This window comes from Suillus bovinus (genome assembly GCF_016758785.1).
Source record: "Suillus bovinus strain UH-Sbo-P2 chromosome Unknown EDB93scaffold_2, whole genome shotgun sequence".
Classification (NCBI taxonomy): domain Eukaryota; kingdom Fungi; phylum Basidiomycota; class Agaricomycetes; order Boletales; family Suillaceae; genus Suillus; species Suillus bovinus.
In genome coordinates, this window is record NW_024542058.1 from 587,742 (window position 1) to 600,516 (window position 12,775).

The window sequence follows — 12,775 nt, forward strand, 5'->3', positions numbered from 1 at the left end:
TTGCCAAATGTGCGAACTGGTCGACATGAACCTATAATCACAGCATCATAATAGTCAGGGATTGAATATTGGAGACTCGTCGACGCTACCGTGATCTGTGAAAGAGAAGTTCAAGTTGCTTGAGAGTTACAGTCGATTTCGTTAAAGCCGGAAGCAAAATAGTCACATGTCGGAATTCGGAAAACTCTGCCACTTCTCTGAGCCTGCGTCATCTAGTACTGTCACCAGCTGTCCTCACTCGTTGTCAGAACGCAGATAATCTACGCGTATCTCCAACCTATTGCGTTACGACTAACTTTGCAATCATCATTCAATCTGACCCGACTCTCTATTGGATTGGATTCTTCGACGAGTCACGCTGGTGGACATTTCAGACACGACGGTCTACGGGATACTATACGAATTATTCGGGCATCTAATTTGCAAATATAATATCAAAGCATAACGAATAAAGCCTTGAAACTGCGCTGCAGCCTTTGGAGTCTGGATAGTTGCTGTATTCCCAACCCACTTAATATCAATCGAGAAACTTAGGCCTAGAGATGGGGAATGTGCAGTCAGGCTCCACACTTACACGGACAAGTGGAGCATTAGATTCATTCGTCACCGAATTAGGAGGGGACATCGTCTATGACAAGGGGTGAGTCGTCGTCCTATACAGCCCTCACATGCGCGTCCACTCTTGCTCATCTCCGCAGACTTAATCAGGCGCGTTTCCTCAAGACAGTCAAATGTAGACACAGAAATGGATACCTTGTTGTCAAGATATTCATTAAACAAGACCCTGCAATCAGTCTCAGGACCTACCAAAGAAAGCTGAAGAGTACGTAGTTTCAAGGCACGATGTGCAACTTGCTGAATTCGAGCAGCGGATAGGGAAGCTCTACTGGACATCCCAAATATTTACACGTATCAAACATTCCTTGAGACAGAGAAAGCAGGATATCTCATTCGTCAATGGGCCGCAAGTAATTTGTATGATCGTATAAGGTGCGACCCGAGACGCACGTCTTAATTGTTATGCTCATTCACGCAGTACTCGTCCATTTCTCTCTCTTATTGAGAAGAAGTGGATTACTTACCAGCTTCTCACCGCACTCTCTCAAGCACACCTGCACAAAACACCGCATGGAGATATCAAGTCGACAAACATCCTGGTTACGTCGTCAAATTGGATCTACGTGACCGACTTTTCTGGGTCTTTGAAACCTACGCGACTTCCTCTAGATGATCCTTCAGATTTCTCATTTTTCTTCGATACTAGTGGAAGGCGGATTTGTTACGTCGCTCCAGAACGATTCTATAAGGTGGAGAAAGAAACAAGGAAAGCATGGGCAAATGAGGAAGGTGAAATAAAGGAACCCATGGTGACTGAGGCGATGGATGTCTTCAGTCTGGGCTGTGTCATCGCGGAAGTGTTTCTCGAGGGCGCATCTCTTTTCTCGCTTAGCCAGCTGTTCAAGTACCGTGAGGGGGAATATAGCGTGGAAGCTCAACTTTTGGCAATAGGCGACGAAGGTATACGAGTGAGTAATGACCAGTGCCAAGTTTATTTGAAAGCTTACATGTCTTCTATAATCTAGTCGATGGTCAGACAGATGATTTCATTGGATCCTGCTGCACGACCTACCTTTGATACGCTCCTAGCGGGTGCACGAGGGAATGTCTTGCCCGAGTGTTTTTATTCTTTCTTGCATGAGTATGTAGCTTCAGTTGGCGAACGTCCTTCTTCCCTCCCTTTCCCCTCCGCTTCATTCTCCATGTCAAATGCTACTCCGTCCACCTATTTTCCAGCAGCCACTTCAAACACAACGATCAAAGTGCCAAGTAAAGAAACAGTGACAACAGCTGCTGGCACGACTGGGAATGGCAGTGTACTTCCTGGTGATAGTGACCACAGATTGGAGCGACTTTGGGAAGAATATGAGAATGTAGACCCATACCTCAACGACACAGACGTCGAGAAGACTGTGATGGATGTCAGGGTTGAGTTCAGCAATAATGTTACTGGACCGTCCAAACCTTTCCAGGTATATTTTGCATTTAGCGCTAGGCGAGCTGAAATTTATACATCGACTTACATTGCTCGTAGGATGTCTTTCCCGTCTCCATGCATATTCCTTCTCATCCCTCAAATCGACATCCAACTCCTGCCGAAGATGGTCCCGCACTTATACTTCTCTCCCTCGTTTTAGCCAATATCCGCAACTGCCTTCTCCCTTCATCTCGCCTCCGTGCTTTAGATATATTACTCACTCTATCGACTCGGCTGACTGATGAGGCCAAGCTTGATCGGGCCGTGCCATACATCGTAGAGCTGTTGCGTGACGAGGCTGCAGTGGTCAGGGCAGCAGCAGTGAGAACGCTTGTTCAGATTGTGCGTGTCCTTCATTTCTCCAATTACGCCGTGCCCACAAATAAATAAATTGCAGCTGACACAAGTCAATGTCATTACTCCCTCGAATGCATCAATTATACCAGAGTATATCATTCCGAATGTGCGTTATCTTGTGCAAGACCCAGAGGTGTCGGTTCGGGCAATGTATGCGCAGTGCATTGCCCCCCTAGCTCAGACTGCCGATCGCTACCTCGAAATGGGGCAAGCCCTTAAGGCACATGGTGTTTCTCCTGGGATCAATGGTGACAGACAAGAATACGAGGAAATACACTTCGAGGCAAGCCACTTGAACACTCTGCCTTTCCTCTTATCTAAGTCTTGTTGATAGGTATCGTACGATGTCATGAAACAAGACCTTCTATCCTCTATCCAGGAACAGTTGTCGACGCTTCTCATGGATCCTTCTCCCATTGTTAAGAGAGCGGTACTGCACAATATCAATGCGCTTTGCGTCTTTCTTGGCAGTCAAAGAACGAACGATGTCGTCTTGAGCCATATGATCACGTACTTGAACGATCGAGACTGGCTTCTCCGTCACGCGTTTTTTGAAAGCATTGTTGATGTCGCGGCATGTGCTGGAGGTAGGAGCCTAGATGAATATATTCTGCCGTTGATGGTACAGGCACTTTCTGGTAAATGTCACTGCACTCATGATGGAATGTTCCTGACACTTCTGGTTCCAGATGTGGAAGAAACTGTAGTAGCACGGGTACTCGCTGCCCTCACTAGCCTTTGCGAATTGGGTCTGTTTCAGAAGATGCGAATTTGGGAGCTAATGAGCGCCGCTCTCCCGTTTTTCTACCACCCCAATATTTGGATACGGCAGGGTATGGTCTACACATCCTTTTGATCCACAAGACACTCACAGCTTGTGCAACTTCAGGTGCAGCTTCCTTTATTGCGGCTGCAGCGAAGTGTCTACCTCAAAGTGATGTGTGGTGCATCCTGTACCCTTCCTTGCGTCATCTGCTGCGTTCGGATGTGAAAGAGGTCGAGGAACAGAGTCTTTTGTTGGCCATGAAGTCACCGGTAAGCATGATTTTCATAGACCTGGGTTCACTGCTCATGATTTGCAGTTGCCACGTCCCGTTTTTGATGGCGCTGTCCAATGGGCAATGAAAGCAGAGAAAACAAATTTTTGGAGGGGAAATCGTAGACCAGCAACCAAGGTGGAATCCCCGAGGGAAAGCATAGTTTCCATGAGGAAGGGAGGAAGCACGGCCGTTGGACGTAACAAGTCAGAAGAGTGAGTTTCTTGGTTTCCAGGCCTCCGCGGAGCTAATTTGTGCAAAAGGGACGAAGTGCAATTGCTGAAACTGCAGAACCTTGGTATGACATCCGCTGATGAGGCGAAGCTCACGGCGATGCGGGATTACATCCTCAAGCTGGCTAATAATGCATCAAGGTTGGTTTCTCTTTAATATCCGCTAGCTTTTTAATGAACTTGTGGTAGTTTCGCATCCAGACCAAAAACAGAACTAGAATTTGAAAGGAATCTTCGTTCGATGGGAGACGTTGAATTGCAGAAGTTATCTGTTGTTCCCCAGACTGTCTTCCTCAAATCAAAGTCCTCTATGAGCGATCTAACGCCCAGACCTTCTCGCTTGGCATCCTATTCACGCAGGCCAGGTGACTTCCCAGGACGCCTCGGTACTCCACGCATGAGCAGGGCCTCCAGTGTTGACCATGGAGCGACTAACCCTGCACTGGAAGACCTAAAACGGAGATTAGTCGCTATCAATGGCTCGTCGTCGTCACTTAATCTTACCGCTACTGCTCGGGAACGTCAGGCAGTGCAATCCCCCCCTCTACCGCCTTCAAACTTGCAGCCAGCAACTCTTGCGCTTCCTGCTCAGCCCGCTGGACATGATCGCCCGAGCAGCCCGACAGATTCGGTTGTGTCTAATACTAATTCATCGACCATCCGAACTGCGCATCGGTTGCATGTTGGAAGTACAGACGGGCAGAAAGCTGCCCCTGCGGTTGGCTCATCCAACACGAATGCAGTAGGGTTACTGGAGGCGCCATCTAAGATGCGTGCAGAAGGTTCCCCTGAACAATCAGGAAGATCATCACCAATTTCACTTACTGGAACTGCAAAAGCTGTGACCCGACCCCGTATGGCCTCCATGTTCCCTATTTCGACCTATGGTACGTTATAAACCATCATAGTAGCCCCCTGCTCACATGAGATTTGATATGATGTGTAGATGGGCCAGAACCTGGTATCAACAATCTTCTCGAGAACATTTACTCGGACAACAACCGCGAGTTGCAGCATGACTTCGGTCCAAAAGTGCATGAAGGACCTGTCCGTCGACGCAACACTGCCAGACAAAGCTTTATTACGCGCGATAGTAGCAACCGGCGAACAGAAGCCACTCTCATTGCTCACCTCCAATCCCACACTGACTGCGTCACCGGATTGGCTGTATCTCCAGATCACGCGTTCTTTGTTTCATGTTCAGATGACATGTCTGTCAAAGTATGGGACACTGCACGGCTGGAACGCAGTGTGACGAGTAAGCCGCGTCATACTTATAGCCAGCATCATGCGCGTGTCAAGAGCGTGTGCATGCTGGAGGGCGTGCATTGTTTTGCTAGTGCAGCAGAAGACGGAAGCTTGCATGTCATCAGGGTGCATGTCAACCAAAGTGGGTCTTTGCCAAAGTATGCAAAGCTTCAGACCATTCGAGAATATCGAGTGGACTCGCCTGGCGAATATATTACATGTATGATTCACTATAATTCAGGTAAGACTTTGTCTGTTTCCAGCTTAATTGGTGAAACAATTGTTTATCAGATGTCGCTTCGAATCTTGTCTTTGCAACAACACAGTCTGTAATCACTATCCTGGATTTGCGAACCATGCGAGTCTTACAACATATGCAAAACCCGCATCATTTTGGACCCATAACTTGTATGTGTCTAGACCGCAAACGCACGTGGATTCTCGTGGGCACTTCTATGGGTGTTCTCTCGCTCTGGGACCGACGTTTTGGACTGCTTGTCAAGAGCTGGCAAGCTGGCAAGACTTCGGGAAAATTTGCGAAAGTAAACCAATGTATCATCCATCCTACCAAAGGGAAGGGGAGTTGGGTAATGATTGCCGTCGAGAGCTGGAAGGGTGGTTCGGAGTCTTCACCCATAAGCCTTGTTGAGGTCTGGGACATCAAAAATGGTGTTCTGGTGGAGAGCTATATGACAAGGACCACGTCTACGCCAACAGAATGTGTTCCTGAACCTGTGGAGATTTCAGCAGTGGAAGCCTCGCAGAGCCCGGCTGCCGCTATTGCTGCTCTTGTCAATGCTAGATACCCGAGTGGAACTGCGCACACCAATGCGAACAAGAATGGAGGACCATCTCATGGCCCTCAGCGTGATGAGGTGCTTCCGGCACCCTCGCATGATATCCGTGCAATCGTAGCTGGTGTCGATTTTGGACATTCTGGATCGCATAGGTCAGAAATCGTGGATTTATCGGTTGATGCTCCCGCATCGAGTCGGAATTCTAGGGGGTTCATGGTGACAGGTTCAGAGGATAGAAGGATTAGACTGTGGGATCTCAACAAACTCGAACGAACATTTGTGGTGGCTGGCCCAGAGTCAGAATATGACAGGCCATCGTACAGGTGAGGGACAGCGTGTTTCGCTAAGGATCTTTTGCTCACTATAATTTCAAGCACTGTACGAGTCACAGATGGTTCGCCGTACATCAGTAACGTTGAGACTTGGGCACATTCGTCCAGCTCAGCTAGTCAGAGCAATCGACCTCCGCAAAGGATGTCGATGATTACTCACAACCAACAGAACCTTCTTCGGTCACATCAGGATATCGTGACTTGTTTGGCTTGCATCGATTCCCCATTCCGAGGAGGCATTGTGAGTGCCGACAGAGCAGGGGTGATCAAAGTGTGGAGAGTCGGAAGTAGCGACTCGTAGTGACCTGCGTATTTATTTTGAGTACTATATCTTGTTTACTCGCTTCCGTGCACCTTGGATGCCGTCTAGATTCTACTGTACTAGTACTTGTTAATTTCACCCGAATTTTTCGAAATTTGTCGCGAAGGGTGACTCGAAGAGTGCGCGCGCCTGATATTATTATGCCAAAAACAGACTTGGTCCTGACTCGGATGCTCAGATCTCTGACTCGGGCTCCCCCATATCTGACCCGTCGTAGCATCTACAGGTCACAAGTTAGCTTTCTTCGCATTTATTCGACAGCCATGGCTACTCCAATCGCCTCTTCTTCGCAACCTGCCCAGATACCCGCCCTCGATGGACCACACGCTGGAAACGCAAAAAAACCAAAAGAAAAGAAGGACAAAGCGGCAGCAGCAACATCTCAGTATCCACTTGAAGTCAGCAGTCTTCACAGACGCTCTCTAATCATTAACTGACTTATGAGTAGCTCCAACCACCGCCAGGCTTTTTTGATCATCGCATCAAGATGTTCGAAGAACTGCACGCAAAATACAGTGAATTTGTGCAAAGTATGTATGATATCTATTCCAAGATCAATTATCCTGATCACTGTCTCAGCCCAGCCGCGCGAGGAGATCGTTATCACGATGCCTGATGGTTCAGAGCGTAAGGGCACTAGTTGGGAGACTAGTCCCATGGATGTTGCAAAAGAAGTTTCAAAGAGTCTGTCAGAACGAATTGTGATCGCGAAGGTATGTGACTCCATTTCTTGATGTTGAAATTACGACGTGATTCTCGCAGGTCGATGGTGATCTATGGGACTTAGAACGACCACTGGAGGCTTCGTGCAAACTAGAATTATTAGACTTTGAACATCCAGAAGGTATGCGGGGTTATACATCACCTTTGCACTTTGTGATTGACTATTGCAGGCAAGAGGGTCTTCTGGCATTCATCGGCACATGTTTTGGGTGAAGCTGCTGAGCGGCATTACGGTTGTCACCTATGCATTGGGCCCCCAACCGACGATGGTTTCTTCTATGAGATGGCTATTGAGGACAGGTAATTGGTCATAACTAACACTGTATTGGTCAATCATTGACTTTAGCAGAGCTGTTACCAATGCAGATTACCCCGCTCTGGAGAAGCTTTCAGAAAGTGCTGTCAAAGACAAGCAGAAATTCGAACGCCTCGTAGCTTCGAAAGAGGATTTGCTGAAAATGTTTAGCGTATGTCCGTCGAAATTTTATAGAACACCCGCTCATCCAATATCATCATAGTACAACAAATACAAGAAGCACTTGATCGAGACCAAGATTCCAGACGGTACCTCCACCACTGTGTATCGTTGTGGACCGATGATAGATCTCTGTATTGGTCCTCATATACCACACACCGGCAAGATCAAGGCATTCATGGTTACCAAGGCAAATATATAGTTCAGAATTCGCTCGATATCGCTCTGATCCAGCCCTTGTAGAACTCTGCATCGTATTTCCTGGGTGATGCGAATAACGACTCATTGCAACGCATCTATGGCATTTCGTTCCCAGATAAAAAGCAGTTGACCGAGTATAAAGCATTCTTGGTCGAGGCTGCGAAACGGGATCACCGCAAGATAGCTCGGGAACAAGAACTATTCTTTTTCAATGACCTCAGTCCCGGAAGTTGCTTCTTCCTCCCTCATGGTACTCGAATCTATAACACTCTAATTGAGTTGATGAGGGTGCGTTCAAGCCTTAAATAGTAGGAAGTTTGACTGACGTCAGCACAGTCCGAGTACTGGAAACGTGGATACCAAGAAGGTGAGTTCGTACATTATTGGAACAACATCTAATGCTGAGCAATTGGTCAGTCATATCTCCGAACATGTACAACTCAAAGTTATGGGAGACTTCTGGGCACTGGCAAAATTACAAGGACGACATGTTCACCCTTGACGTGGAGAAAGAGAAGTGGGCATTGAAACCTATGAACTGCCCAGGTCACTGCCTTATCTTTGACTCTCGGGACCGAAGTTACAAGGAACTTCCAATTCGCATGGCTGAATTTGGTATCATACACCGAAACGAGGCTTCTGGAGCTCTTACTGGTCTCACTCGTGTTCGGCGGTTCGTGCAGGATGACACACACGTCTTCTGCCTGCCCTCGCAGATAGAAGATGAGATCGCTGCACTGTTCGATTTCATGCAACACATCTATGGCCTTTTTGGTTTCGAATTCCACCTTGAGCTATCCACTCGCCCCGACAATTATCTCGGCAACATCGAGACTTGGAACGCAGCAGAAGAGGTATGTTTCCCTTACGGCGCACCATAAGTGGCACACTTACCATCTCGGATGCACAGCAACTCACCAAGGCACTCGATAAGCAATATCCAGGTCAATGGCAAATCAATCCTGGCGATGGTGCATTCTACGGCCCCAAGATTGATATCACCATCCGTGATGCCCTACGCCGATCGTTCCAGTGTGCCACTATACAACTCGATTTCCAACTGCCTGAGCGTTTTGACTTGAAATACCGCTCCGCGGACGAAACGACCAACCCTGATAAGCCCCCTTCACGTCCTGTCATGATTCATCGCGCGATCTTGGGAAGCTTGGAACGTTTTATTGCGATCATTACGGAGCACTTTGCAGGAAAATGGTGAGTCTATGCCTTGTTTTCTTTAACGCTTGGCTAATAACGAGTCAAGGCCATTTTGGCTTTCACCGCGTCAGGTGCTCGTTATTCCTGTTGCTGTACCATATGTAAGCATGCTCTGATAGAACGTGACAATCCTGATGACACGTATCATCTTTACAGAAAGAATATGCCCAAGAGATAGCCACCCGTCTAACCGATCTGGGTCTTTTCGCTGACGTTGACAACGGAGCAGATACTCTACCGAAGAAGATCCGCAATGGTGAGATTGCACAATACAACTTCATCCTTGGTGAGAGCGCCTTTTACATCGGATTGTCCTGGCATATTCACACAACTCAGTGGTCGGGCAGGAAGAACTTGATAGCCGTTCGGTAAACGTACGAAACCGCGATGACGTCGGCACTAAGTCTAAAGGCGAGATGGCGCCAATTGTAGAGATTGAGCAAAAACTGTTGGCGCTGAAGAAGTCGCGAAGTCTCACAAACAAGTTGGTGTAACAGTGGATGTAGTCTGTAGAATAGGTAAAGAATCATGTGAAAATCGGCGCGCATCGGCTAGACACAAGCTGTGGCACAGCATAACTCGACACTATTTTTAGAATACTAAATTCTGGCGTATTCCAGACCCTTCACTATGCTCCCAAAAATTGATTGCGCTTTCACCCGGAAGTGAGTCAGGGTGACAGAATAAGACTCATGAAACATACCAAGTTCTGGATTGCTTCTCGCTCGGAAGGCGGCAAGCCATTGATCTGATCTGGAGTTAAGCTGAGTACCTGCATTAGCATTTGCTGTACATCCAGGCACGTGAGTTAAACATCTAAATGAAGCAAGACAGATCAGACAGACCCTTTGAGCTGGATCAATGTTTAGGTCGGGCATAGGAGCCGAATGGGACGGTGGGACTGCGTGGGGCGGAGGCCGATACCAAGACTGTTGCTGTGGTGGAGCTGGCATATGCGACGGGGGCTGTTGGTGCGGGAACATGCTCGGTGGAGCAGTAGACGCGGGTGGAGGGACGGACATTGGCGGTGGCATGTGCGGTTGAGGCTGGTGCATGGGTGGAGGCTGCTGGTATTGCATTTGGTGGTGGGGCTGTTGAGAAATTCCTGCACCTGGAGGAGCACCGCTACCCGCAGTGGCTTGAAGCATGCGCTGTGCAATTGCCGTTTTGCTCGACGTTTCACTCCACGCCGAAATTATAAGAACATACCTGAAGAACACTCTGGTCTACTATTTTGTTCAACAGCAATGCTTGGAACAATGCATATGCATACTGCGGATGCGCAACAAGTAGTGCCCTTGCTTGGTCCGGGTGGGTAATCACAAAAGCCTACACAAACAAGATCCGTGCACACATCATTAATTGTGTCACTCGCCGGTGCGAACCGCAGCACACCTTCATCTGGGCAAGAACTTCGACTAACTGAGCTGGGCTCATAGTTGCAAGTGTCTGGCTGATGGTATCTAATGCAGTTGACCCAGGAGCTATGGGCACACCAGGCGGCAAACTTGACAAGAAAGAATTTGGGTCTTGAGATTTGGGTTGATCGCGAATATTGTCATATCGCTCGCGGTCGCGATCTTGTTCACGGTGCTCACGCCAGCGGCCTCTTGGATCACTCCCATCGAGCAGCTCGCCTCGTACAGTGGTCTTGCCTTCGAGGAAGGGGTCGGAGTCGGCGAGATCGATTCGTAAGGGACGGCCACCAACATCGGCATTATTGAGGTTCCGCACAGCAGATGCAGCGGTTTCATGATCTTCAAGGCACAATGCGAAAACACAAGTTTGAGTTTGTGTATACCGGTACGGGTAACACAAAATGACAAGGTGAGAGAGACGGATTGAGAAGCACAGATTATGCAGATTGCGGAAAAGAGCCGGTTTGAAGTCAGACATGGATCAAGGTGTACCAAAAAGAAAAATGAATTGGATGTACCAGCAAATTCACAGAAGCCATAACCTCTAGGTTTCCCCGTCTCTCTGTCAAAGACCAGTCTAAAAAGCATTGACGTGAGCTGATGTGCAGGCTAGGGGGAAAAAGTGGAGACGAACCTGAAACCTACAACTTGACCGACCGACTTGAAGACATCGATGAGCTGTTCCTGTACAAAAGGTTCTGTCGGAATGATCACATGAAGGATAAATAACTTTCCTCCCCCATGTTGTAGGGGACATTGCCCACTGCAGGGAAGAAGAACTTGTAAGTGAAATGAGTTGAATGCGAAATTTCGGTGTGTACCTACCGAAAACAACCTTACTCATCTCGAGACTCGACTAGAGAAAGCAATGAAGATTTGAGATGACCAGAATGGTGTCGAAAGTTCGAGGCTTAGACGCTCAGTTAATTTCGGATAAACGGTCACGGGATATGTGACATTGTGACAGAGATTATTTGTACACCCAGCCGGCAAGACCCGGTCCATAGTCATTGCGTCAGCATGGCCGCCTGGCCGTTGTACTAAGCATCGAGTTGCTTATTATTATATTGGCTGATTCTCTCGGTGACAAAACTCGGCCGATTCTTTCCTCGACTTGGCATGGGTAAGACGGTATGACTCCTTCACGTCACGGTTGCCGCTCTGTATCATATACTTGGAGTCATGGGGGAGTCCGAGTCACAGTCTTCTGGGACCAGTCGTGGACATATGGACCTCGGATCTCCGATCAGCTCCAACTTGGGGTAGACTCGACGTATCGAGAGTCATTCGAGACCCACTCCTTGGATGCTGTGTGGGATCTGCGGAGCATAGCCTCGGTCGCTGTGTAGCTGTGCATGTCCGATGCGGAGTACTCCAAGCTTTTGAAGTCCATGATTTGCCGATCATATCGGCATCCTGCGATATATAAAGCCAGAAAATCTTACCGATAAAAACAAAACATTCGCTACATATATGACCGTCACCACTAACACTTCTACCCAACGCAAGCTGGCTCACTCCCAGAATACCGACGAACGATTCCAAGCCTTGGATCGCGCCTTGGCAAGGAGATATGTATTGCGTCTACTTCATGAACGGAGGTCGCGCAGCGTCCATGAGCAACCACAAGCAGACGTGGTATTCAGACCAAGGTAAGTAATACGCTGATCATTCGAAAACATTTATTTTACCATTATATTCAGAGTGGAAATATGTGATGACCCATCTTCCTCACGTATCACCGCCGCGCTTGAACTTCCTGGCATGAGAGCAGATGATGTCCGAGTGTCACTCGAGCGCGATAATCTTCTCGCAATTTCTGGAGAACGTGTATCTAAAGCGCCTTCAAATCACTCCGCGTCTATCAGATTTCCTGTGAGAGAGATCAAATACGGAAAATTTCTTCGTACACTGGATGTTCCATCCGGTACAATGGTTAGTCTATCATCCGTGGCTTAATCATTAACTTCTGACCCTATTTGTCCAGATGAGTACCATATCAGCGGCAATGAGCGATGGCATGCTGCTTGTATCCTGGCCTCGTTCCCCTCCTGGCGCCTCAACTCGTTCTCCGCAGTGATCGATACATCTGCCACGCTGTGGCATCATGTCATACCTATCCTTTCTTTTGGACTCCACTCCCAACTCCTACATTATTATTTTGTATGCTATGCACATTTTATAACTCTAGATGAATTTCTGATTCATACACGGTATAGGGGTTAATTGTTACTATAGATATCTTCGGCTTATTATGCTTCTTGATGCAGTTTTGATTGCCGTTCCATGACTTGTAGCATACACGCGTACCTAGAGTCCCTTTTCCTGTGTTGCATGAAGACACTGGATGGACGCCTCGTGTACTTGTTTGTGGCAGAGGAA

The 12,775-nt window shown here is 47.9% G+C and overlaps 4 protein-coding genes across 4 annotated transcripts; 3 read left to right on the forward strand and 1 right to left on the reverse strand.

Annotated features, from left to right (window-relative positions):
• Nucleotides 1–195: 195 nt before the first annotated feature.
• EDB93DRAFT_1218104 (uncharacterized protein) lies at nt 196–6,510 on the forward strand. Its single transcript, XM_041451097.1, has 16 exons — nt 196–640; nt 699–823; nt 870–990; nt 1,037–1,526; nt 1,584–2,030; nt 2,093–2,377; nt 2,433–2,675; nt 2,727–3,030; nt 3,082–3,225; nt 3,282–3,427; nt 3,475–3,644; nt 3,693–3,803; nt 3,852–4,549; nt 4,609–5,151; nt 5,202–6,030; nt 6,082–6,510. The coding sequence occupies exons 1-16, from the start codon at nt 543–545 to the stop codon at nt 6,338–6,340; spliced, it is 5,013 nt and encodes a 1,670-aa protein (XP_041313135.1). The 5' UTR covers nt 196–542; the 3' UTR covers nt 6,341–6,510.
• EDB93DRAFT_1115492 (uncharacterized protein) lies at nt 6,511–9,843 on the forward strand. Its single transcript, XM_041448288.1, has 15 exons — nt 6,511–6,759; nt 6,810–6,891; nt 6,941–7,074; nt 7,124–7,205; nt 7,255–7,384; nt 7,434–7,551; nt 7,603–7,749; nt 7,803–8,048; nt 8,097–8,127; nt 8,178–8,614; nt 8,671–8,972; nt 9,022–9,076; nt 9,132–9,261; nt 9,312–9,762; nt 9,821–9,843. Exons 1-14 carry the CDS (start codon nt 6,532–6,534, stop codon nt 9,467–9,469), a joined length of 2,280 nt encoding a protein of 759 aa, XP_041313136.1. The 5' UTR covers nt 6,511–6,531; the 3' UTR covers nt 9,470–9,762; nt 9,821–9,843.
• Nucleotides 9,604–11,422, reverse strand: EDB93DRAFT_1318401 (hinge domain of cleavage stimulation factor subunit 2-domain-containing protein; the record flags this gene model as incomplete). Its single annotated transcript, XM_041454862.1, has 9 exons — nt 11,219–11,422; nt 11,124–11,156; nt 11,028–11,091; nt 10,912–10,970; nt 10,371–10,732; nt 10,185–10,304; nt 9,821–10,126; nt 9,679–9,762; nt 9,604–9,627 (listed from the first exon to the last, which is right to left on the reverse strand). Exons 1-9 carry the CDS (start codon nt 11,235–11,237, stop codon nt 9,604–9,606), a joined length of 1,071 nt encoding a protein of 356 aa, XP_041313137.1. The 5' UTR covers nt 11,238–11,422.
• Nucleotides 11,423–11,715: 293 nt separating this feature from the next.
• EDB93DRAFT_285709 (HSP20-like chaperone) lies at nt 11,716–12,635 on the forward strand. Its single transcript, XM_041455974.1, has 4 exons — nt 11,716–12,045; nt 12,097–12,328; nt 12,381–12,556; nt 12,613–12,635. The coding sequence occupies exons 1-3, from the start codon at nt 11,867–11,869 to the stop codon at nt 12,471–12,473; spliced, it is 504 nt and encodes a 167-aa protein (XP_041313138.1). The 5' UTR covers nt 11,716–11,866; the 3' UTR covers nt 12,474–12,556; nt 12,613–12,635.
• The last annotated feature ends 140 nt before the right edge of the window (nt 12,636–12,775 follow it).

Coding starts and splice junctions, on each gene's coding strand:
- EDB93DRAFT_1218104 (XM_041451097.1), top strand. CDS start 543: ATGGGGAATGTGCAGTCAGGCTCCACACTTACACGGACAAGTGGAGCA. Junction 991..1,036: donor AATTTGTATGATCGTATAAG/GTGCGACCCGAG, acceptor TCATTCACGCAG/TACTCGTCCATTTCTCTCTC. Junction 5,152..5,201: donor TATGATTCACTATAATTCAG/GTAAGACTTTGT, acceptor ATTGTTTATCAG/ATGTCGCTTCGAATCTTGTC.
- EDB93DRAFT_1115492 (XM_041448288.1), top strand. CDS start 6,532: ATGCTCAGATCTCTGACTCGGGCTCCCCCATATCTGACCCGTCGTAGC. Junction 6,892..6,940: donor ATACAGTGAATTTGTGCAAA/GTATGTATGATA, acceptor TCACTGTCTCAG/CCCAGCCGCGCGAGGAGATC. Junction 8,615..8,670: donor CTTGGAACGCAGCAGAAGAG/GTATGTTTCCCT, acceptor TCGGATGCACAG/CAACTCACCAAGGCACTCGA.
- EDB93DRAFT_285709 (XM_041455974.1), top strand. CDS start 11,867: ATGACCGTCACCACTAACACTTCTACCCAACGCAAGCTGGCTCACTCC. Junction 12,046..12,096: donor GACGTGGTATTCAGACCAAG/GTAAGTAATACG, acceptor CATTATATTCAG/AGTGGAAATATGTGATGACC. Junction 12,329..12,380: donor ATGTTCCATCCGGTACAATG/GTTAGTCTATCA, acceptor CTATTTGTCCAG/ATGAGTACCATATCAGCGGC.